The 26,734-nt window shown below is 48.0% G+C and overlaps 1 protein-coding gene across 1 annotated transcript in view; it reads left to right on the top strand.

Moving 5' to 3' along the window:
• The first annotated feature begins 2,182 nt into the window (after nucleotides 1-2,182).
• The window catches only part of SCARB2 (scavenger receptor class B member 2), a 78,216-nt gene continuing 53,664 nt past the window's right edge, over nucleotides 2,183-26,734 (top strand). The window contains exons 1-2 of the mRNA XM_075606710.1: nucleotides 2,183-3,348; nucleotides 18,302-18,459. Coding sequence (XP_075462825.1) covers nucleotides 3,232-3,348; nucleotides 18,302-18,459 — 275 coding nt within the window. The 5' untranslated portion in view covers nucleotides 2,183-3,231. The remainder of the gene's footprint in view (nucleotides 3,349-18,301; nucleotides 18,460-26,734) is intronic.

Raw genomic sequence — 26,734 nt, 5'->3', positions numbered from 1 at the left:
GCAGGGACAAGGACAGGGAAGGGGAAAAGGGAGAGGTGAGAGGGAAAGAAAAGGGAAAACACAGGAGTTAAAAGTCCAGGGCAAGGGGGGCAAAGTCACGTTTTGGGGTATAGGAACCCCTTCTACAGGCCCGTTCCCAGGTAGACCGTAGTCACCTGGTACTTCCCTAAACCCTGCAACAATGTCCCTGGGAGACAGTGACAAGCTATCACTGAATATCCCAACAGAATGAAGGTAGGCTGTGAGGCACAAGACTCAGACCAACTAACCCTAGGAACAGGAAAACTGGATGATAAGGGTCTGAACCTAAAAGGTATACATCAACACTATAAAGGCTAAGTAGCAGTGGAGTTGCCTGCACAAGGAGGTGTTTGCTGCCACGACCTGTTTTTTGCCATTGGACATTTCCTGCATTTACTGGACTCAAAGCTCTCCAGCGTGGGGCATTAACCCTTTAGCACCCTGCTTTGCCAGCTAACTCCACTGCTACTTAGATAGCCTTTATAGTGTTGGTGTATACCTTTTAGGTTCAGACCCTTATCATCCAGTTTCCCTCACTTAGGGTTAGTTGGTCTGAGTCTTGTGCTCACAGCCTACCTTCATTCTGTTGGGATATTCAGTGATAGCTTGTCACTGTGTCTCCCAGGGACATTGTTGCAGGTTTAGGGAAGTACCAGGTGACTACGGTCTACCTGGGAACGGGCCTGTAGAAGGGGTTCCTATACCCCAAAACGTGACTTTGCCCCCATTGCCCTGGACTTTTAACTCCCCGTGTTTTCCCTTTTCTTTCCCTCTCCCCTCTCCCTTTTCCCATTCCCTGTCCGTGTCCCTGCCCTAGCACATAGTGCTTTCTTTTTTGGTCCTTGTTTGACCATTTTTTGCATCATTCGTGTACCATAAATACTTACTTTTGGCTGATCCATTTACTATCTGTTCTTTCCGTTTGAGTGCTGGGAACATTTGTGGTTTATTGATTATTTGGGAGGAATCAGTGTCCTCCTTGTTCCTGTTTTGCACCTATTATTTCACTTTATACAGAGTTTTGTGTGCTGTCTAATACTGTTATATATAGTGTATTTCTTCATACTGTATATGCTGGGTCTATCTGGTGTGTGGTACTGGTATGTGTATCTGATGTGTGTACATATGTATCTGGAGTGTGTGCTTCTTGTGTGTTTGTATGTGTATGGAGCTTGCTTATTGTATGTTGCGTGTAGCTGGTCTGCGTACGTATATGGTGTGTTGGCTGCCTCATTCCTGGCCAGTCGGTAGGCTTTGCGCACCAGGCTAAAATTGCAGCGCCTGTTTACTGGTGGCAGTAAATAAAACAAAAAAAATCCTCTATTATCATGTAAAAATTATTTCCCAGTTTGTATTGTATGGGGTAAGTAAAGGCTATATGGGTCTTAAAGGGGCAATACACCACATGTTATTTTTTAATTCTCTACAGTACAATAAAGTCTGTTCATGCTTACTGATATTTTTTTTAACTGTGTTTTGTACTCTCCAAAATGATCCCCAAAACCTAAATTAAAAAGTGTGCTAATCCGCTCACGATGTGAGGCTAGTAACCTCACAGAACCTCATCTGAGACAATTAAAATAAAAAATGTTTCCCTAATAATAAGATTGTTGTTTCCAGCATGTTAACAGTTCTGTGGTGGCGTGGAGAAGGTAAGAAGAATAAACAGCACAGGCGGCCATGTGAACACTATTGCAGCTGCTGGACCTTTCTAAATTAAAATTAAAGTGCTAGGGGAAAAAAACAAAACATTCAAGGTTGGTTAATCTGCTTTAAAGGGCATCAGTTGGAGCTCACTTTCTGAATAGGTCATATTGGAAGGAACTGGCCGTTAACATATTCTTACCTACAGCTCCAAATGACAGAGGGGGGGGGGTGGTGGTGGGGGGGGGGGTGTGTGGTGGTGGTGGTGGGGGGGGGGGTGTGTGGTGGTGGTGGGGGGGGGGGGTGTGTGGTGGTGGGGGGGGGGGGTGTGGTGGTGGTGTGGGGGGGGGTGGGGGGGGGTGTGTGATACTGGTGACTCAGCTCACAAAAAGAGCAACTCCCCAAACCGAAAGCTCCCTGGCTGCACACCCTCTCCCCGTCACTGCAGCAACATAATAACAGTGTCAGGAACCGCTCCAATCACCAACCCAAGGTGCTGAGGCGGCAGCGAGTGTCAGGAAATGTAATGCCTGTTGCACAATACTAGGAGGGCATTGCTAAACTGCTAATCCGAGACTCCGAGCCCATAGGATCTGACCTCCAGCCTTCTGCAAACACTGTGCTGAGACAGAGAGGAGGGGGCAGCCTGCAAACACTGTGCTGAGACAGAGAGGAGGGGGCAGCCTGCAAACACAGTGCTGAGACAGAGAAGAGGGGGCAGCCTGCAAACACTGTGCTGAGACAGAGAGGAGGGGGCAGCCTGCAAACACTGTGCTGAGACAGAGAGGAGGGGGCAGCCTGCAAACACTGTGCTGAGACAGAGAGGAGGGGGCAGCCTGCAAACACAGTGCTGAGACAGAGAAGAGGGGGCAGCCTGCAAACACAGTGCTGAGACAGAGAGGAGGGGGCAGCCTGCAAACACAGTGCTGAGACAGAGAGGAGGGGGCAGCCTGCAAACACTGTGCTGAGACAGAGAGGAGGGGGCAGCCTGCAAACACAGTGCTGAGACAGAGAGGAGGGGGCAGCCTGCAAACACTGTGCTGAGACAGAGAGGAGGGGGCAGCCTGCAAACACAGTGCTGAGACAGAGAGGAGGGGGCAGCCTGCAAACACTGTGCTGAGACAGGAGGGGGAGGAGGCAGCAGCACTGCAAACACAGTGCTGAGAGGGACAGCTTGCAGGGGCTGACACAGAAGACACAACAAGCTAAGAGAGGGGGAGCAGAAAGCAGTCAGGCTTAGTGGTAGAAGGGCCAATGCCAGTCAAAAGGAAAGAGACAGCATACAGTAATACAGAGCTAGATAAAAGGAGCGAGAGATAGAGAGGGAGGGAAAAACAACACCAGCCAATAACAGTGCCTGCCAGGAAAATAAGAGTATTAGGTCATTGAGGTTGCACAGAGAGATATACCAGACTGATCTCTGCGCTTGACCATCAAGGGTTTGGATCATTGTTTGTTTGTTTTTAAATGTCACGTTACCACTCATAGGGGTGTTTTGGTATATGTGATAGAGTGATCAGAAGCTGTGCTTTCTCCCTTGCACCCCCCTAAGTGTCTCTGGGCGGTATGGCGAGGTGGGCGCTGTACACAGCTGGCACCCTGTCAGTGCTGCTGCTCATCGTCAGCATCGTGCTGCTGGTGGCTCACACCTTCATGGACGCAGTGGAGAAGCAGGTCAAGCAGGTGAGAAGACTTATTTATTTCTTGGTGTCTTCATCCACTCTCTTCACTTACTCTACAAAGGGACATGACAGCTGTATCAATGATAATGGAGAGGTCTCCGATTAAGTCCTCAACAAGCGGAGGGCCCCCTTATTGCCCTACTTTTTCAGTCGGGAGACTTTAGTAAATAGACCCCTTTGGGTGTGTTGTTTGGGATTTAGTAGAAGGTCACCATCAACAATCAGTATCAGTGCAAGGCAGCACTTGTATATTTATTACCAGTTTTGCATGTGGGTTGGTGGCAGGTGGGTGTAGTGCCCCCTCCCCACTCCCCCCACCCCACTCCCCCCACCCCACTCCCCACTCCCCCCACCCCACTCCCCCCACCCCACTCCCCACTCCCCCCACCCCACTCCCCCCACCCCACTCCCCACTCCCCCCCCCCACTCCCCACTCCCCCCTCCCCCCTCCTCACTCCCCACTCCCCCCTCCTCACTCCCCACTCCCCCCATCTCCCTCCCCCCCCCCCCCAAATACTAAAAACTCCACTTGGGTAGCATCATGGAAGCATGTCCTGGGGCAAAATCCTATTTAAAAAGTTGTTGCAATAAGCACACAGTATTATTATGTAAAAACTTAAATTGAAAATACTGGAATATACATATAAACCTTAAAAGAAAATCGTATGGGGAATAATCAAAAAGAGGATAGGATTATGGAGGTTGTGTTTTAATATAGACTCCTTATTGTAAAAAACAAACACAAGAACATACATAAAAATAAAAGTTTATGTTTAAACATGCCAAATAGTTGTAATGTACATACCTATACCATCACACTTTAACCAACGAGTATAACCCTTCCTCCCAAATGCCCATGAAGATGTTGGCATAGCTTGGTGAGAATCTGGAACTCATGGTAGTTTCACAAGTCTGTAAGTAAGAACCTTGAGGCAATCAAACTTCCAGCAAAAGGCTGCCGACTTTTATCTGACAGTCTTTGTTATTGAGATCTGCAAATACGAATGAAAATTGTTTTACATAAAAATAGATAAATATGCGACAATTTCATAACACAGCATGCATGAATAATGAAAATCGGTAATGCAATGACCATAAATATAGATATCTAAACCATATCGCAGGCATGTTTTGTTCAGATTAAGTAGGGGGTTTCAAGCCTCTTTTCAATGTCATTTCTATGCTGCTGCATTCAGCCTTTTTGATAGAGTGTATGACTTTGTTACAATAAGTTCTGGTTATGATTACTGTAGCTCGGTTTTGTCTCATTTTTTCTTCCTTCTCGTGAATGACGTTCCTCGCTTTCATTTGACCTTGGATTTTCTAGTCAAATCTGGAGAGAGGGAGAGGACGCTCTGTTCATGATTTAGAAACTGCATTTGAGTGGATAAATTAAGTTGTGACCCAAGCAGCTTTCTTTCTATGTATGTATGTATATATATATATTTTACACACAACTTTATTTCATAGTGCTTTACAATTACAGTACCGTATAGTGCAGGGAGCGCAAACTTCTGCTGCGCCCCCCTGTCTCGATGCTCGCACCCCCTCCCTACCTTTAAGCTGCGTCAAATGATGCTGCGGGGTCATGTGACGTCAGGCAACCCATGGCGTCATTTGACACCGCATTGACATGGCGACGCGTCCCAGAGCGTCTGAATCTTGGTAAGTATAGAGTTGCAGAGGCCTGACACGATCCCCCGGCATTTAATTTAAATGCCTTCGGGAAGAGTGCGGGTCCTCTGCAACTGCCTATGCCCCCCCCCCCCCCAGAAAAATCTCCCGCCCCCCAGTTTGCACACCCCTGGTACATGGTATGCAGCACATAGGAAATTTTAGAGACACAGCCATAATCTTATGTTTTTTGTGCCTGGGGCACCAGGAGATAGTTACAGGGTGAGTGTCTGTACTCACTGAGCCACTCCTATTGTAGCTAGCAGGCATCTTGTGTGCTGCCTTTTTAAACTGGGGAAAGGACATGTCACACAGACCCACACACACACACACACACCCCCCTCACGTGGTGTCACATGACGTCTCGTTCACGTAGAAAAGTGTCGCCACGTGAGGTCGGGACGCTGAAAGAGGAGGTCAGGGCAGCAAAAGGTAAGTGCAACATTCTCCTTGTGCACTCCAACCCCCCCCCCCCCCCCCCCCCCCCCGGCTCCATCTTTAAATGTCCGATGCGCACCCTCGTTAATGTCAAGGGACATTTAAAGATGGGGTCGGAACGTGCGGCACCCCTTTTTTGGGTTGGCACCCCAGGCAAGTGCCCACCAATCCCACCCCTTTATTCGGCACACACACACACACACACACACACACACACACACACACACACACACACACACACACACACACACACACACACACACACACACACACACACACACACACACACACACACACACACACACATATATACTAGCTGATATACCCGGCGTTGCCCGGGAGTACATTTTCCCGCTCCCCCTCTGTCTCTGCTCCCCTCCCCCGTTCCTAGCTTTATTTGCTCCCCCCCCCCTTCCCAGCTCGGTTCCCCCCCGGGACACTTTACATCAGTCTTTCCCCCCTGCACCAGACGGCACTCTCCCCCCCCCCTGAACCCCGCCTGCACACCACATCACTCTCCCCCCCTGTACCCCACATCACTGCGGCCCTCATCACTCTCCCTCCCCTGTCCCCGGTGGTTGTCCCCCCCCCCTGTCCCCTGCGCTTGTTTTCCCACCACCCTGTCTCCGGCGCTGGGGTCACCCTGTCCCCGGCACTCCTTCCCACCCCCCTCGCCCCCGCGGGTGAGGAGGAGAAGGCGGCGCTCCGCAAATCTTCCCGACGCTTGTCCCCCCTCCCTCACCTCGGTCTCCGGCGCGCGTGACCGTTCACCCACCTCACCCTGGTCGGCGGCGGTCGGCGGCCCATCCCGCGGGGTGAGGAGGAGAACAGCAGAGTGGCTGTGTGCGTGTGGGGCGGCTGTGAGCGGTGAGTGGTGTGGGCTTAGCGTTATTCTGTCCCGGTGCTAGTCCCCCCCCCCTCACTTCGGTCCCCGGCACGAAGGGCCTGTGGGTAGGCCGTTAGTCAGAGGCTCCCCCGGCGCCACCCACCCCAAACACACCACCACAGCCCTCCTGCTGTGCTGGAGGCTGCACCGCGCGGGGGGAACCTGCGCACCCGCCCCCCGATTACGGCCGGAGCCCCCACCCGCCACGCGGGAGACACGCGCTCCCACCCGAGCACACTTACCCTGGCACCAAACCACCACCGACCACCTGCATCGAGCGGGAGGGGATCAAGCGGCCGCCACAGCAGCCGCACCAACAGCTCCTAGTGATCACACTCTCCCCCATCAAATGCGCAGGCCCAACCGGACAACGGGACTCCGGGTAAGGGACCCACCGTGCCGAATTATTTTGGGCACCGGGAGAGGGTGGGGGGTGTGTGGAAGTTGAGGTGTGTGTGTGTGTGTTTGGACCTTTGGCCCGTCACTCCGCCTCAGGCCAATGAGAGGTGTGCAGGGGCGGGCGGGACCAATGAGATTGCCGCTAGGGACAGTGCGCAGACAGAGAAACATACAATGCTTTCAGAAATATATAGTAAGATATAGTAAGATGTGTATATACATGTATATATGTGTGTGTATATCAAAAAAATAAATAGATGATACCGTTCTGTGGCTAACGAAATGCTTTTATTTGTGCGAGCTTTCGAGATACACTGATCTCTTCTTCCGGCTATATATATATATATATATATGTGTGTCTGATGGAGTCCAGGGATCAAGCATTCGCGGTTGTTTCCCTTCTCGTCACCAGCCGATGACGTTGACGGAATACAAAGCGGCCATGTACTGTGGCAATCACACAGCAGGGTGTGCGAAAATCGCTGAAGGTTTTTCTGACAATACAGCAGTGTATTTCTCAGTAGAGTCTAGTATGCAGCTCAGCGTAACCCTATGCGTTTCGTTTCAGAAGAAACTTCATCAGGGGTAATTGAAAAACCTTCCGCGATTTTCGCATACCACGGCAGAGGGGGGGGGGGGGGGCGTGAGATTTTCTGGGGGGGGGGGCGCAACATTAACAGAGGCCCGCACTCTTCCCCAAAGCATATAAATTAAATGCTGGGGAGGCGCGAGGATTCTGTAAGTCTCTCTTAGCATGTCTCAGCCGCCTCTTCGATAATGCGTTGTCATATGACACCACGGGGGCAAATGGCAACCAACACGACATCACATGACGTTGTGGCATCATATGACGTGAAGGAAGGGGGCACGAGCAGGGGGGAGAGCAGACAGAGGGGCGCAAGCAGAAATGGTTGCGCACCCCTGAGAAATACCATTACACTCTGATCATATTATTCGACCTCTCTGCAGCATTTGATAATGTGGACCACCATCTTCTCCTTCACATTCTCCATACTCTTGGTATTCGTAACAAAGCTCTATCCTGGATCTCCTCTTACCTCTCCCATCGTACTTTCAGTGTCTCTTCTGCTAACACCTCCTCCTCCTCTATCGATCTCTCTGTGGGGTTACCCCAGGGCTCTGTCCTGGGACCTCTTCTCTTTTCTCTTTACACACTCTCTCTAGGTGACCTAATCACATCTCTTGGGTTCAAATATCACCTCTATGCTGATGACACCATTTCAACCCCAGACATTAAACCTGCTGTGCAGACAAAAGTTTCTGAATGTCTCTCCACTATATTAGGCTGCAATTATACTGTCAGCGAGCGTGCGCGCACCAGAGCGCAAGATGTCACGAGCTGCCGTCGCTCCCGCATAACATGCACTGTGCTAGTGCAATGTCGCACGCGACGGGGAGGCTGTCACATCCGCAAGGGAGGAACAGGCGTCATTACCCCCATCTACATGAAATAACGCCCACAATATCGACTCAACTATTGTTTTTATTTATGTTACAGTGCATCGCGGTAACATTTGTACATCGATAATCTCATTCATGTGTTCCGCTAAGTAAAACAATAAATAATCAACTCCTTATTTCCAATGTTTTCTTGGGAGAACAAGGGTCTCGAAAGTGAAACAATTGCCATTCTAGGAGCCCAGTGTGCCTGAGACCCCCACCCACCCCTGTGGGGACCATACGGGGACCCCCGCCGGCCTGTGGTATTAATCCTGTGTTTAAATTTTTTTTTTATGGTTTTATGTGGTGACACGGTGTGGGTGGGTTGTGTATTGTTGTTTATTAAATATTGTAATGGTCTTTGGTGGGCTAGGACAGGGGGGCGTAAACTTTTTTCCCTGCGCCCCCCTGCCGGCAGTCACCTCACCCCTGCGCCCCCCCTCATTCCGGCATCATGATGTCACATTGATGCTGCGTTGCCATGGCGACGCATGTGGAGACAAGGTAAGTAAAGGTTTACAGAGACTCTGCAGCTCCCCTGGCACTTAAATTAAGTTCCTTCGGGAAACGCGCAGGGCCTCTGTAAACCACGCGCCCCCCCCCCCCCCGCAGGCAGTTTCGCGTCCCCCCAGTTTGCGCTCCGCTGGCCTAGGAGGTGCTAGTAGGGCTGTTGTATGTATTTTTTTTGTATTGTGAGTAGCGGTGGTGGGTGAAGGGGGTATTAGCCCCAAGGATGGGTATTTGGGCCTAACGGGTGGGAAGCGGGAGGGGTTAACCCCTTCATTACCTTAGCAGTATTAACCGCTAAGGTAATGAAGGGGTTAAGTTCACCCGCAAGCCCCCCGCAAGGCCTAAACACCCACCTTCACCCACCACAGCTACCCACAATAAGCATAGCACCGGTGGTTAACCCCTTCATTGCCTTAGCAACTACCAGAGGTAGGGGGGGGGGGGGATCTGTGTGCCTGCATGCCTGCTGTGTGCCTGTCTGTGTCTGGATGGCCCGCGAACGATGTTATAAATATCCAAATGGCCCTTGGCAGAAAAAAGGTTCCCCACCCCTGCGCTAAGGTAATGAAGTTGCTTGTAAATGCATTTTTAATGCATCTGATTCATGCCGGGGGCCTCCAGTGGTGATATTAATGGATATCAGCTCCGGAGACTCCCGGCATCAATCTGATGCAGGAAACGTGCATTTTTTTCCCGAAGTGCCGTCTCGGCAGATTCTCCCCACCTTCTTGCCAACGTTTTCTGGTGATTCGGCGAAGAAATCTCAATTCTAGAGCGGCGATCAGACTCGTTAAGCTGATCGGGGCTATTAGAATTGAGCGAGTTTGATAAGCTGCGTATAAGTGGTGATATGTGGCTTATCGCGGCGCCTTTGGCAATTTTTTTTTAATTTCATTTTTTCGGGGAAAAATTGACAAATTTCTAGTATTGCCAAAATATCGGAGCTTACTGAATAGTAGTAGGCCTTTTTGACGATAAGCTGCCGATAACTGACTCATTGGACCTTTCTGCATAGGCCTCTTAGCCTGCTCTTTTCTGTTAATACCCCTGGTGGGGCACATTCGTACTAACCCCTTCACAGTCAGACACCCCTGCCAAGCTCTTACAGGCTCACTGCTTTCACAGCATACGCATAGAATAAACATCATTGCTCCAATACTTAAAAGTTGTTTTTTTCTCTGCTGCAGTGACACTGATTGAGCTACATTGACCCCCGTTATGTTTTGTGCACTGTGATTGTGTCGTGTTTCTGAGCTGGGATTGGTTAGCCGTAAATCACGTGACGCGGTCGTCGCACCTAAAAACAAATTCTTTTGTCTCCTCTGAATTCTGCCTCTCCGCGCGGGCAGAAGCGCGCACTAAGTGTGCCTTCATTGACTTACATGTCTTTGTGCCATCGCCGGCACTATAGTCACGGCCTCATCCTGGATGGCTCTCCGCCGACTTAAACTTAACGTCAAAAAAACGGAGTTCCTCATATTTCCTCCCAAACCTGATCCTACTACCACCCTCTACGTTACTGTTGGAAGCACTATCATACACCTGGTATCACAACACGCTGCCTAGGGGGTCACATGCGACTCCTCTCTCACATTCTCCTCTCACACATTCAAAAGGTAGCTAAAACCTGTCGTATTTTCCTCAGCAATATTACGACTCTGTACTGCTAAAACTCTGACACAGACCCTCATTCTCTCCCATCTTGACTACTGTAACCTCCTGCCTCTCACCTGTCTCCCCTACAATCTATCTTAAACGCTGCTGCCAGATACACTCTACTCTTTCCTAAATCTGTCTCAGCATCTCCCCTCATGAAATCCCTCTCCTGGCTTCCTATCAAATCCCGCATCTCACACTCCATTCTTCTCCCTTTTAAAGCTTCACACTCTTCTGCCCCTCCTTACACCTCAGTCCTAATTTCTCGTTATGCACCACCCCGACTCTTGCGTTCTGCTCAAGGATGTCTTCTCTCTACCCCCTTTGTATCTAAAGCCCTCTCCCGCCTTAGACCTTTCTCACTGACTGCCCCACACCTCTGGAATGCCCTTCCCCTCAGTACCCGACTAGCACCCTCTCTATCCACCTTTTAAACCCATCTTGAGACACACCTCCTTATCAAAGCATATGAGTAGCTCCGTGGCTGATACTATAACCTCATACATCGACCGTGGCTCTTTGCAGACGCACTTACCAGAACACCCTCCTACTGTCTCTGTACGTTCTTCCTACTTACCAATTAGATTGTGAGCTCTTCGGAGCAGGGACTCCTCTTCCTAAATGTTATGTTTATTTCTGAAGAACTTCTTCCCATTAAGGGTTGTTTGTATTATTTGTTATTTATATGATTATGTCACGTATATTACTGCTGTGAAGCGCTATGTACATTAATGGCACTATACAAATAAAGCTACACATACATCCGAGTTGAACGGAAATGTGGTTTTCACCTGTCGATCAGTATGATACTTACCAGGCTTTCAAGGGAAAAAACAATAGCCTATAAATTACAACGTTTTTGTTTTTCCTCTGGAATTAAGGCTGACATTCACTAAGGGGTGCTAAGTTTTAGTACACCTTTTTAAGGCAATCCACGCTGCTCCGTATTATTTTATTTATGTTTTAAACTTGAATGAACCATGGGTGTCCCTCTGAGAGCTGGTGACCACAGTGAAATTCCTCTGGTTAGTAGGTGACTAGGATCTTGACATATTGCTAATATAGCGAATTGTGAAATATCTAATGAAAAAACATATTTGTGAGACGTATATTGGAAGGAATTCCGTAATGAATGAATTAGTGACTGATGTATGTTGCCCATATGTATAATTACATGTCTGCTCCTTAGCAATCAGGAACAGAAGATTGTGGCTTAATCATCCTGTGTCATATTCAATAACATGTAACACACACTGATATTTTAAAGATGTACAAATTAGTTAAAAAAAAGACACAGAGCAAGAGAAAAAAAAATATTCTAAAAAGTTATAAACTGTGTATTTGTATGGTATGTGTCTGTCTGTCTGTATGTAGGAGATGAGTGCAAAGGTTCAACCAGGGAGATATAGATTAGGGAAATAAACAGTTGCATTTATTTAGCTCGTAGCTGTAAAACAATACTGCTTCATGTCAGCAAAAACAAATCAAACAGCCTTTCACTTTCTAAGGGCTGACAGTCCCTTAGGTGGACAGTCCCTATCTGCAGGGCTGGGAGGCTAGGCCTCTTGCCAACCTCTGCCCAGAAAGTCCAAAGATGTATCTGTAAGCAGGGGGCTCTTTATATCAGTCTCCAGGCGGAGACAGCGGAAAGAGAGAACTCTCTTGGACTTCACTATGGATTACTAAGAAAAGTATGTATAGATTGTGATCAGAATCAATATAGGTCCTTGGATGACAATCAAAATGTATTTTGATAAATAAGTGCTCACAGGCACCCTTTGATACTCCTCACTCGGCCGCTTCTCCTCCTCCCAGGTAACGGGGGGGGGGGGGGGGGGAGAGTGATGAGGCCCGCGGGGATGGGGGGGTGGGGGGCGTGGGGTGATGAGGGCTGAAGGGGGGGAGAGTGATGTGTGCTGCAGGGGGGGGAGTGATGTGGGTTGCAGGGGGGGAGTGATGTGGGGTGCAGGGGGGGGGAGTGATGTGGGGTGCAGGGGGGGAGTGATGTGGGGTGCAGGGGGGAGAGTGATGTGGGGGTGCAGGGGGGAGAGTCATCTGGGGTGGAGGGCCGGAGAGTGCTGTGAAGTGTAGGGGGGGTAAGAGTGCTGTCTGGTGCAGGGGGGGGGGGGGGACAGTGATGTGAGGTGTCCCAGGGGGGAACGGAGCTTAACCGGGGGAGGAGGGAATGGAGCTGGAATGGGGAGCTCAGCGTACGGCACCATGTCTGAGGCCTTTATCTTGGTCACTCTTAAAATCCAATTTGCAATATTAGCAACAATACAGGAGCAGCCCGTATACAAAAATACAGGAGCAGCCCGTATACAAAAATACAGGAGCAGCCCGCATACAAAAATACAGGAGCAGCCCGTATACAAAAATACAGGAGCAGCCCGTATACAAAAATACAGGAGCAGCCCGCATCCAAAAATACAGGAGCAGCCCGCATCCAAAAATACAGGAGCAGCCCGCATCCAAAAATACAGGAGCAGCCCGCATCCAAAAATACAGGAGCAGCCCGTATACAAAAATACAGGAGCAGCCCGTATACAAAAATACAGGAGCAGCCCGTATACAAAAATACAGGAGCAGCCCGTATACAAAAATACAGGAGCAGCCCGTATACAAAAACACAGGAGCAGCCCGTATACAAAAATACAGGAGCAGCCCGCATACAAAAATACAGGAGCAGCCCGCATACAAAAATACAGGAGCAGCCCGTATACAAAAATACAGGAGCAGCCCGTATACAAAAATACAGGAGCAGCCCGCATACAAAAATACAGGAGCAGCCCGTATACAAAAATACAGGAGCAGCCCGTATACAAAATATCCAAAATTCAGGAGCAGCCCGTATACAAAATATCCAAAAATACAGGAGCAGCCCGTATACAAAAACACAGGAGCAGCCCGTATACAAAAACACAGGAGCAGCCCGTATACAAAAACACAGGAGCAGCCCGTATACAAAAACACAGGAGCAGCCCGTATACAAAAACACAGGAGCAGCCCGTATACAAAAACACAGGAGCAGCCCGTATACAAAAACACAGGAGCAGCCCGTATACAAAAACACAGGAGCAGCCCGTATACAAAAACACAGGAGCAGCCCGCATACAAAAACACAGGAGCAGCCCGCATACAAAAACACAGGAGCAGCCCGTATACAAAAATACAGGAGCAGCCCGTATACAAAAATACAGGAGCAGCCCGTATACAAAAATACAGGAGCAGCCCGTATACAAAAATACAGGAGCAGCCCGCATACAAAAATACAGGAGCAGCCCGCATACAAAAATACAGGAGCAGCCCGCATACAAAAATACAGGAGCAGCCCGCATACAAAAATACAGGAGCAGCCCGTATACAAAATATACAAAAATACAGGAGCAGCCCGCATACAAAAATACAGGTGCAGCCCGTATACAAAAATACAGGAGCAGCCCGCATACAAAAATACAGGAGCAGCCCGCATACAAAAATACAGGAGCAGCCCGTATACAAAAATACAGGAGCAGCCCGTATACAAAAATACAGGAGCAGCCCGCATACAAAATATACAAAAATACAGGAGCAGCCCGTATACAAAAATACAGGAGCAGCCCGCATACAAAAACACAGGAGCAGCCCGTATACAAAAATACAGGAGCAGCCCGTATACAAAAATACAGGAGCAGCCCGTATACAAAAATACAGGAGCAGCCCATATACAAAAATACAGGAGCAGCCCGTATACAAAAATACAGGAGCAGCCCATATACAAAAATACAGGAGCAGCCCGTATACAAAATATACAAAAATACAGGAGCAGCCCGCATACAAAAATACAGGAGCAGCCCGTATACAAAAATACAGGAGCAGCCCGTATACAAAAATACAGGAGCAGCCCGCATACAAAAATACAGCAGCAGCCCGCATACAAAAATACAGGAGCAGCCCGCATCCAAAAATACAGGAGCAGCCCGCATACAAAATATACAAAAATACAGGAGCAGCCCGCATACAAAAATACAGGAGCAGCCCGTATACAAAAATACAGGAGCAGCCCGCATACAAAAATACAGCAGCAGCCCGCATACAAAATATACAAAAATACAGGAGCAGCCCGCATACAAAAATACAGGAGCAGCCCGCATACAAAATATACAAAAATACAGCAGCAGCCCGTATACAAAAATACAGGAGCAGCCCGTATACAAAAATACAGGAGCAGCCCGTATACAAAAATACAGGAGCAGCCCGTATACAAAAATACAGGAGCAGCCCGTATACAAAAATACAGGAGCAGCCCGTATACAAAAATACAGGAGCAGCCCGCATACAAAAATACAGGAGCAGCCCGTATACAAAAATACAGGAGCAGCCCGCATACAAAATATACAAAAATACAGGAGCAGCCCGTATACAAAAATACAGGAGCAGCCCGTATACAAAAATACAGGAGCAGCACTTCTTAAAGAGTGTGTATTCCAGCGGTCTCTTTCCCCTCCAGCCCTAAGTCATGGCCACGCCCCCATCATGGCCACACCCACCTGCATGTTTTGGCCACGCCCCCCACACCTGAGAATTCTGCATGCAGATCGTGGTCTAGTGCTGTGCACGCGCCGCCAGGATGTCAGGCGTGCGTGCAGCAGCCTCCAGCGGGACCTTAGCCTTAGGGTGCTATTTATTTATTTTATACAGAAAATGATTTACCAGGAAGAAATACATTGAGAGTTACCTCTCTTTTTCAAGTATGTCCTGGGCACAGAGTTAAGACAAATAATACATGGTTACAAATACAGTTACATAAGTGAACAGGGTATACAAGAGAGAGAAAAATTGCACAAAAGCGCACAAGGGATAGAGTTAGTATTATTTATTAAAACAAACACATAGCTGAGAGGATCCAACCCCTCCTCAGCTCAAAAGGTAAAATGCCCAGATACTAAAACCATACATATGGTCTCTAAACATAGAATATCCTAAGACAATAAAACACATACAACAAAAGACAGTCAATGTAAAAATAAACAAAGAAAGTACTGACAGCCCAAGGGGATTTAAATAAAAACCGCCATGGAGGACTATAATACCGCTGACAGGGGGAGACGAACACTTACACTAAGGCAAAGGTGGGGGTCCACGGATGACCGCACAAGATCCGGATCGCGGCACCAGGGAAGATGAAACAGCCACCACTAGAGCCTCAGGCAGGCTCCGTCTCAGCCTCTCAGCAAACACGCGCAGGATGACCTGTCGTGACCTCTATTTTAATTTACAGTCATTCGCATTAAGTTGATCAACAAATTCAAGATAGGAGTCCTCAGAACCCTCCCACACGATGATAATATCATCGATATATCTCCTCCACAGCGTAAGCTGTGGAGGAGGACATCGAAATACCTCAAGCGACTCCCACATATCTGGTTTAATGTTTATCTTCTTTTTTCTTTTTTTCTTTTTACTAAAACGAAATCAGTCTCTCATTTTATGGTATATGTATTAGGATTATATGTTTTTATATGTACATATCTATTATGTGTAATCAATATATGAATTGGTATTTGTGTGTTTTTATTCATTTTCTGTCTTTATACTTTGTGATGGTCTCTGGCTGTGTTGCAATTACTGTGTTACAAGGTCCCGTTTTGCATTCCTTCTGGTAAACCTGTAACATGTGACTACCGCAACACGTGACAACGTTAGGGAAAGAGGTAGCATCACTTTAAGTATTTAGCTGCCATTCTAAGGGCGTTAGGTTTGGCGTCTGAGGGGGCCGTCCTTACTGATTCCCTTCCTTCTATAAATACGCGCGGATGACGCTGTACGTGACCTCCTGACGAAGCACGTGGTGCGAAACGCGTAGAGGTCACGACAGGTCATCCTGCGCGTGTTTGCTGAGAGGCTGAGACGGAGCCTGCCTGAGGCTCTAGTGGTGGCTGTTTCATCTTCCCTGGTGCCGCGATCCGGATCTTGTGCGGTCATCCGTGGACCCCCACCTTTGCCTTAGTGTAAGTGTTCGTCTCCCCCTGTCAGCGGTATTATAGTCCTCCATGGTGGTTTTTATTTAAATCCCCTTGGGCTGTCAGTACTTTCTTTGTTTATTTTACATTGACTGTCTTTTGTTGTATGTGTTTTATTGTCTTAGGATATTCTATGTTTAGAGACCATATGTATGGTTTTAGTATCTGGGCATTTTACCTTTTGAGCTGAGGAGGGGTTGGATCCTCTCAGCTATCTATGTGTTTATTTTAATAAATAATACTAACTCCTTCCCTTGTGCGCTTTTGTGCAATTTTTCTTTCTCTGTTTCTCAGGGTGTCCTCCCCCCTTTTTAGGGGGGTCACCTCTGAAGTGGGAGCCTCTGGGGAGACGCTCCATGCACGTGCAGCACAGGGATCTTTCCAACCATTACTTCTGCAGCACGAGCGCTGAATATCCTTATTTCTGCTTTCAGGGTATACATTATATACAAGACATTGCATGCACACAGTTAGAGATAATATATATTATAGGCGTATGTAACAGTTACAGACCAGATTAAAATGTGAGACATCTTTAGTTTTGAAAGAACTTAAACTGGTGGTGGAACTAGCAGCTCACTCTTCTCATTCAGAGAGGAAATGGAGCCAAGAAACGGGCTGATATCAGTCAGGGACTGTAGAGGGGCTTTAGGGGGGCGGTAGATGCCAGCAATCAGGACGGGTTTAGAAAAGGGGAGGCAGAGTTTGCCAACTAGGATTTCAAAAGAGGGTGGGCTTGGGGGACAATTTACAGTAACACTGTAAATTGTAAAGTGTCTGCAATATAAAATAACACCCCTCCTCCTCTCTTTGACCTATCTCTCCTAGAAATGGAGTATCCCTGAATGGCGATATTTGCATCGGGGGTTTTAGGGGTTAGCCATGTTTCTGTAAGAACGATGACTTTGGGTTTATGCACAAGTATGTCCTGGGCATGGAGTTATGATGACAATACATGGTTACATTAAATGAACAGAGGTTATACATTATATATCAAGACATTGCATGAACAGTTAAAGATAATATAGGTTATAGGCGTATGTAACAGTTACAGACCAGATTAAAATGTGAGACAGGCTTGGGCTGCGGTCCCAGTAATGTCTGTGACACGCGCGCCCGGCGGGGGGGGGGGGGGGGGGGGCGGCGCCTGCACAGCGCCAACCGCGATCTGCGGTCTGTGAGGAGAGGAGAATCTTGCGACGGGAGGGGGCGTGGTCGGGGATTTGCCTCCGTCGCTAGGAGTAAACTCAATTTTATTGAGTTGGGAAAAACCCTGCAGCACGGCGCGGCTGCACCTTCTGCGTGACGGTGCGTAGTGGGCCCAGCCCCATTGAGGGGCGGTGCTTACACGCACAGCGCACGCCGCGCCGTGCGCACAGGCTGTTACTGGGACCGCAGCCTTAGTTATGAAAGAACTTAAACTGGTGGTGGATGTGAGAGTCTCCGGTAGGTTGTTCCAGTTTTGGGGTGCACGGTAAGAGGAGGAGGAGCGGCCGGATACTTTGTTGAACCGTGAGACCGTGAACAGTCCCTTGGAGTCAGATCCCAGGTGATGGGAGCTGCGTGTGGTAGGGGTGAGGAGCTTAGAACATAGAGCCAGACTGACAATACTGAAAGAAATGAAAATATTGAGGCTTGTTGCAGTTAAGAAACTTGTTTCCTGGAGAAACCAAAGAGCTCACCACACAAGCCATTGCCAGGTCTGCATTGTGTTATTTTTTGCTGGCGGACCGCGACATGAGAGTTCTTCATTGATGAAATTGTAGTGTGCAGAGCTTTTGAAATCTCATGTTTCTTCTTCAAGTTAACTGCAGCTGTTTCATATCGGAGTTGTGGATTTAAGCAGCTGAGCCTCCGTTTTGCCATCGCTGCTTATATTTGTACTGTCCTGCACGTGTCACACGGCTCTTACGACATCTTTCTTTCAGGCTACCATACTCAAGAATGGAACGGAGGTCTACGAGGACTGGGTCAACCCCCCGCCACCTGTTTACATGCAGTTCTACTTCTTTAATGTAACCAACCCATTGGAAGTATTGTCTGGGGAGACCCCGGATGTAAAGGAAATAGGCCCCTATACTTACAGGTACGTGTGCTTGAGTGTAAATTTTGCAGCAGTGCTAACATTTTGAGACCCCACATATTAGGAAGGTGAAGAATACTGCACGTGAAAGCCAGAGCCTAAGGGGAGTAGAAAAGCACTCCAATCACATGTGGCTTACTGGTAGGTCTGTGGACAAGTAGATCTTGGTTTAGGCTGAACTCCAGGTCATCCCCAAAATGTACTATTTTGCTGCATGAGGGACTTGACACACATTGCAATGCTAAAGAAGTTTGACTGTAAACCTTATTCAAAATGCGGTCATGTTGATTTCCTGTGCTGGAGAAGATTTTAGCCCCAGTAATAGTCCCATTTATTTGAATGGACCTGATCTGTTCTGCAGCACAGAGAAGCAGCTTCACATCATATTGCAGATAGAGGGAACTTTAAATGGGGGATTCTTTGGTTGTTGTACATATGCTTGTGGTTGCATAAATAGAAGGTGCTGTATAATATACCGGCTGAAAATTACTCCTATAGTGTATAATTATGTAAAATAAATAAGTACTTCAGTATTAGGTGATACTTTTTTTTTTATTTGGACTAACAACAATTCATATTATAAGACAAGCTTTCGAGAGGTCTCTCTCTTGCTCGGGTAACGAAATACTGATTTACAAAGATTCCATGAGCTTAATACAGATGTAAAAAAAAAAAAAACAGGATAACAATTTAACCACAACAGAAGATGTGGAGAATTCATAGCAAAGTCAGCGGTAAGTAAACAGACTGGGCATTAATAAATAGACAGGCATCTGCTTGTGAAATGCATTAATAAATAGACAGGCATCTGCTTGTGAAATGCAATTTCTGACTGCATTACATGGTTAGGTCCTACAATGACTAGGTGCTGCAGGGCAATAGGACTTTTGCTCTGCAGTGAGCTTCTCACATGCTTTTGCCCTTTCACCCATAGAACTATGTTACACTACTCTCTCCGGTCAACCTCTCGCTACCACATCTGTTACCACAGTTGTTTTGCTTAGCAGGTTCCCTATGTGAGGAATTACGAATGCTGCATTAGGAAAAGCTAGCAGATGCCCACGATTGTGATGCATTACCATAACTGTCAAGCATTTTCAGTTCTGTAAACTGAGACCAAAGCCCTTCACGTGACAATTGAGGGGGCGCCATTGATCTGACTTGAAACAGGAACCATTTCAAGGAAGTTCTTCATAGATGTAGTTGCATATGTGTTTCCAAGACCTCACAAGGCTCTTCTTTTGTTTGTGCTGCACCTTAGATGGGACCACGTTGCTGCTCCAACTGCATTATGAAAGCAATTTACGGGTGGCACAGTTTTATCTCTGTTCTGTAATGAATTGTACACAGAATAGCGGTCAATGCAGCAATCCTTACTCAATTGCATGAAAAAGATCATGTTGGTGTACAATTTCTAGATCAAACAGAGTGCAGATTCAGCACTTCTGAAGAAAAACAACTCAATAGAGTAAACAGGAAGCAGAGGTGCACAGCAACAGAGAGAGGGATGGAGCCTGGATCATATATCAAAAAATATTTATTGGTCTACCATAGCAGTGCAGTTAAGTCAGTGTCTCTCCTGCTCCTCGAGGAGGACTTTTAATTGCACTGCTATGGTAGACCAATACATATTTTTTGATGTATGATCCAGCCTCCATCCCTCTTTCTGTTGCTGTGCACCGCTGCTTTTTCCCCCAGATTGGAGTTCTTCATGGTGTACAGAATAGTGGATTTTATTTTAGAAAATTTAGAATGTTTTCACAGCTCTCTAAAGAGAACCATGGCAAATAAAAATACCACGTATGAGCATTATTTACATGTCTTAGACAGGTCCACAAACCTGCTTTCCTTCTATACCTCTCTTCTATACACACACACACTATTCACATCTCACTTCTATACACATACACAAACTCTCCCCTCTCTTTTCTATACATACACACACACATTCTCCCCCTCACTCTTCTATACACACACACACAAACTCTCCCCTCTCTCTTCTATATACACACACACACACACACACACACACACACACACACACACACACAAACTCTCCCCCTCTCTCTTCTATACACACACACAAACTCTCCCCTCTCTTTTCTATACATACACACACACATTCTCCCCCTCACTCTTCTATACACACACACACAAACTCTCCCCTCTCTCTTCTATATACACACACACACACACACACACACACACACACACAAACTCTCCCCCTCTCTCTTCTATACACACACACAAACTCTCCCCCTCTCTCTTCTACACACACACACACACACACACACATACACACACACACACACACACAAACTCTCCCCTCTCTCTTCTATATACACACACACACACACACACACACACACACACACACACAAACTCTCCCCCTCTCTCTTCTATACACACACACAAACTCTCCCCTCTCTTTTCTATACATACACACACACATTCTCCCCCTCTCTCTTCTATACACACACACACTCTCCCCCTCTCTCTTCTATACACATACACACACACACACACAAACTCTCCCCTCTCTCTTCTATATACACACACACACACACACACACACACACACACACACAAACTCTCCCCCTCGCTCTTCTATACACACACACACAAACTCTCACCCTCTCTCTTCTATACACACACACACACACACACACACACACACACACACACACACACACACACACACACACACACACACACATACTCACATACTCTCCCCCTCTCTCTTCTATACACACACACTCTCCCCCTCTCTCTTCTATACACATACACATATTCTTCCCCTCTCTACACACACACACACACACACACACACACACACACACACACACACACACACACTCTCGCCCTCTCTTCTATACACACGCACTGTCCCCCTCTCTCTTCTATACACACACACATACATACACTCTCCCCCTCTCTCTTCTATACACACACACACATACATACACTCTCCCCCTCTCTCTTCTATACACACACACACATACATACACTCTCCCCCTCTCTCTTCTATACACATACACATACTCTCCCCCTCACTCTTCTATACACGCACTCTCCCCCTCTTCTATACACATACTCTTCCCATCTTCCATACACACACAAACTCTCCCCTCTCTCTTCTATACATACATACACACACCCATACATACACACTCGCCCCTCTTTTCTACAACACAAACACACACACACACAATCACTCAGCATAAAATTCTTCCACTGCCGATAGGGATTCTGGGTAATGACATGCAAAAGAGCACTCACAGTGTGTCACTTTTGCTTCTTATCCATTTTAACATGGATCCCTATATGCTTATGCCTGCCGTATTACATAAGAGATACGCTGTATTTTCTCAATACAGTAGATGCATGAATGTCAACAAATGTGATGTTACTTTGTACCAATCCCGGAACACCCGCTCCCCCTCTCCCTTCCTACCTCTCCCTCCTCCCCCCATCTCTCCACGCCCTCTCCCTTCCTTCCTCGTCCTCCCCCCCTCTCTCCACGCCCTCTCTTATTATTATTTCAATTTCTGTAATTAATTTTTATTCTGTAAACTATAATTTGATGTGCTGTCTTTGTTATGATACCCAGATATGAAAATGCTAAATAAGATGTAAATAGTTGATTAGCTCTTGGAGTTCACCTTCTTTGTTGGATTGCTTTCTCTTTCTCTATTTTTGTAAGTACGATTTTTGCATAAACCTAACTCTAGGTAGCACCCACTCAAGGACTAATTTCTCTTCTTTTAAAATGACAACGTGTGCTCAGTAGAGAATGGTACAATGTAGATGCCATAAAAGGTTGGAGACTTAAACATACATTTGTAGTACTGTACATGTGGGTGAATTAGGTTAATCGTTTATATAACAAAAAGAGTGGAAACATATGTATGATGAGGGTTTTAGTGTTATATTTCCTAGACGCAGAAATGCATAACTGGGAAAGTAGCTTTAGGCCTCGGTCCCGCTGCGCTCGTTGGCGCGGGCGGCCATGTCGCGAGTTCCCCACCAGCAGGGGAATCCCCACCGAGCCGGTCCCGGTCCCCCCTGGTGGCACAACGCACTACACGCTGTGGCGCGTCAGCCGCTAGGAGACACAAGAGAATGGTGTTTCCTAGCGTTGACGCGTCACGTGGTGTGGCTGTGAGCCAATGGGGAGGGGAGGCTGCGGGAGGAGGAGAGGCTTCGGGGAGCGGGGAGGAGTGTATGAGTGTGCCTGAGTGCGTGAGTGCCTGTCTGTGTGTCTGAGTGCGTGAGTGCCTGCCTCTGTGTGTATGTGTGTGCGTGAGTGCTTGCCTCTGTCTGTCTGTGCCTGTGTGTGTTTGCGCGTGTGTGTGTGTGTATGAGTGTATGAGTGCCTGCGTGTGTGTGTTACTTACCTTAAATCAGTAGCTCCAGCCCGAGCCGTGGAGGGAGGGGGGGAGAGTAGCGGGTCCCTCCGCTCAAGCTACGCCCCCCTCCCTGTCAAGCCTCCCACTCCCTCCCGCTCCCTACAGACCGCATATCGCGGTCTATGTCAGCGCGCCGCCTGTATGCAGCGCGGGCGCGCTGACTCTGGGAGCGGGGCCTTAGCCTTAGGCATGCTGTGGGACTAACAGAATAGAACAGTGGTTTTCAACCTTTTTTTTTTGTTAAGGAACCCCAGAATTAGATCGTGAAATTCTGGGGAACCCTAACCCTCTCTCCCCTCCCCCTCCCCTCCACCTCTTGTGTCTCTCCCCCTTATGCTTCCTCTCCCCCCCCCCCTACACACACCTCCTTCTCTTCTATACACACACACACCTCCCTCTCTTTTATACACACACACACACACACACACACACACACACACACACACACACACACTCTCCCCACACACACATACACACACTCTCTCCCTCTCTCTTCTATACACAGACACACTCTTCTACACACACACACACACACACACACACACACACACACACACACACACACACACACACACACACACACACACACACACTCTTCTATACACACCCACAGACACACACTCTCCCCCTCACATTTCTATACACACACACACACACACACCTCCCTCTCTTCTATACACACACACACACACACACACACACACACACACACACACACACACCTCCCTCTCTTCAATACACACATAAACTCTCTCCTCTCTCTTCTATACACACACACACACACTCTCTTCTATACACACACACACACACTCTTCTATACACACACACACACACACTCTTCTATACACACCCACAGACACACACTCTCCCCCCTCTTTTCTGCACACACTCCTCCCCTCACATTTCTATTCACACACACACACACACACACACACACACACACACACACACACACACACACACACACACACACACACACACACTCCCCCCTCTTTTCTGCACACACACTCTCCCCCTCACTGTTCTATACACACACACACACACACACACCCACACACTCCCCCCTCTTTTCTGCACACACACTCTCCCCTCTTTCTTCTATACACATACATACACACACACTCTCCCCCTCTCTTCTATACACATACATACATTGTTCCCCTCTCTTTTCTATACACACACATTGTCTTCTATACACATACACACACACACACACACACACACACACACACACACACACACACACACACACACACACACACACACACACACACACACACTCTCTCCCCATCTCTCATCCATATACACACACACTTTCCACTTCTCTCTTCTACACGCACACACGCACATTAAAGCTGCAGTTCAGTCTATATCCTGCATGTGTGTTTTTTTTAATAAATCAGTTCTGTAGTAAGAAATAATACTTTTAGCATTTTCTGTTTTTAAAAAAACAACTTTGAAAGACCAATTTTCTTGTATTCTATTTTAACAAGCATTTGCTAAGGCACTGCCCCTTCATGGCCTGTCACAAACCCAGGCACACCCCTTTGTCAGCACTGCCCTCTCTCTCTCTAAACGTGCACTAGCATCTGGTCACATGATCTTCCTCATAGCACATTCAAGGAAGCTGGAGAAAAGGGATCAGCCATGCATAGCAGCTCGGATAGGCGATTTCAAACTTATTACAGTGTTTATTCCATTCATTGCACGTGTATATAATGTAAAATTGTAATAATTCCATTTATAGCAAACGTGTATATGTGAATATTATTTAGATGTATATGTATGTTACTGAAATGTGGAGTGAGTGTGTAGGTAAATACACACAATACACTTCCACTGCATATATATATATATATATATATATATATATATGTATGTATGTATGTATATGTGAAGTTATGTGAGTAAAAAAGTGACAAAAACCCTCCATAGCAAGGCAAATAGCAAATGGAAATAGTACTGTATGCTCATTTGTATGTATATATATATTTATATACACACACACTTCAAATACGGATAGTGATTCACGTAAATGATATATATATTCACTTTCTGGGAGTATAAGAGTGACTGTCCTGTTGTTCCTTTTTTTGTATCCATCATTGAATGGTATGCACCCTCTCTTTACGTTTATTTTATACTAGCTGAGAGACCCGGCGTTGCCCGGGATGTAATGTTCCCGCTCCTCTCTCTCTCCTCACCCCTCCCCCTCTCTCTGTTTGTCCCCCATTCACATCAATCCAGTTCCCCCCCTCCCTCCTTTACAGCTTCATGCAGTGTGTGTGCGTCAGTCATTGTGTGTGCGTCAGTCAGTCAGTGTGTGTGCGCGCGCGTCAGTGAGTCTGACGCAGAAACACAAACACACACACAGACTGACTGACGCACACACACACACAGTCAGTGTGTGCGTGTGTGTGTGCCTCAGTCAGTCAGTGTGTGCGTGCGGCAGTCAGTCAGTCATTCAGTCAGTGTGTGGGTGTGGGGGTGTGCGCGCGCGCGCGTCAGTCAGTGTGTGTGTGTGTGTCAGTCATGGTGTGTCAGTCAGTGTGTGTCAGTCAGTGTGTGTGTGTCAGTGTGTGTGTGTGTGTCAGTGTGTGTGTGTGTGTGTCAGTGTCAGTGTGTGTGTGTGTGTCAGTGTCAGTGTGTGTGTGTGTCAGTGTATGTGTATGTGTGTGTGTGTGTACCATTCATTGTGTGTGTGCGGGCGCGCGTCAGTCTGTGTGTGTGCGCGCGTGGGTGTGGGGGTGTGCGCGCGTGCGTCAGTCAGTGTGTGTGTGTGCGTCAGTCAGTGTGTGTGTGTGTCAGTGTGTGTGTGTGTGTCAGTGTGTGTGTGTGTGTGTGTGTTTGTTTGTGTCTGTGTGTGTGTGTGTGTGTGTGTGTGTGTGTGTGTGTGTGTGTGTGTGTGTGTGTGTGTGTGTGTGCAGCAGTCAGTGTGTGTGTGCAGCAGTCAGTGGGTGTGTGTGCAGCAGTCAGTGTGTGTGTGTGTGTGTGTGCGCGCGTCAGTCTGTGTATGTGTGCGTGTGGCTGTGAGGGGTTGTGTGCATGCGGCTGTGAGGGGTTGTGTGCGTGCGTCAGTATGTATGTGTGTGTGTCAGTCAGTGCGTCAATCAGTCAGTGTGTGTGTGTGCGTGCGTCAGTCAGTCAGTGTGTGTGTGCGTCAGTGTGTGTGCGTGCGTCAGTCAGGGTGTGTGCGTGCGTCAGTCAGGGTGTGTGCGTGCGGCTGTCAGTGTGTGTACGTGTGGCTGTCAGGGTTTGTGTGCGTGCGCCAGTCAGGGTTTGTGTGCGTGCGCCAGTCAGGGTTTGTGTGCGTACGCCAGTCAGGGTGTGTGTGCGTGCGTCAGTCAGGGTGTGTGCGTGCGTCAGTCAGGGTCTGTGCGTGCGTCAGTCAGGGTGTGTGCGTGCGTCAGTCAGGGTGTGTGCGTGCGTCAGTCAGGGTGTGTGCGTGCGTCAGTCAGAGTGTGTGAGTGCGTCAGTCAGGGTGTGTGCGTGCGTCAGTCAAAGGGCAGGCGTGGGGGGGGGTGAAGGGCAGGGGTAGGGGGGGTGAAGGGCAGGGGTGGGTGAAGGGTAGGGGTGGGTGAAGGTCAGGGTTAGGGGGGGTGAAGAGCAGGGGTAGTAGGGGGGGTGAAGGGCAGGGGTAGAGGGGGGTGAAGGGCAGGGGTGGTGAAGGGCAGGGGTAGGGGGGGTGAAGGGCAGGGGTAGGGTGGGGTGAAAGTGAGGCACAAATTGTTGGCAGGAGTAAAATGTCCCTACACACACACACACACACACACACACACACAACGGGAGTGAGAGGTGGTGGAGAGTGGGACTGGCGCAGATCCGAGGCTGCTTGGCCCCCCAGCGGCTGGGGAGTTGGCGGCCGGGGG

The sequence above is a fragment of the Ascaphus truei genome, chromosome 1 (genome assembly GCF_040206685.1).
Source record: "Ascaphus truei isolate aAscTru1 chromosome 1, aAscTru1.hap1, whole genome shotgun sequence".
Taxonomy (NCBI): domain Eukaryota; kingdom Metazoa; phylum Chordata; class Amphibia; order Anura; family Ascaphidae; genus Ascaphus; species Ascaphus truei.
Note: the sequence above shows the minus strand (reverse complement) of the source record. Positions and strands in the feature narration are given on the sequence as shown.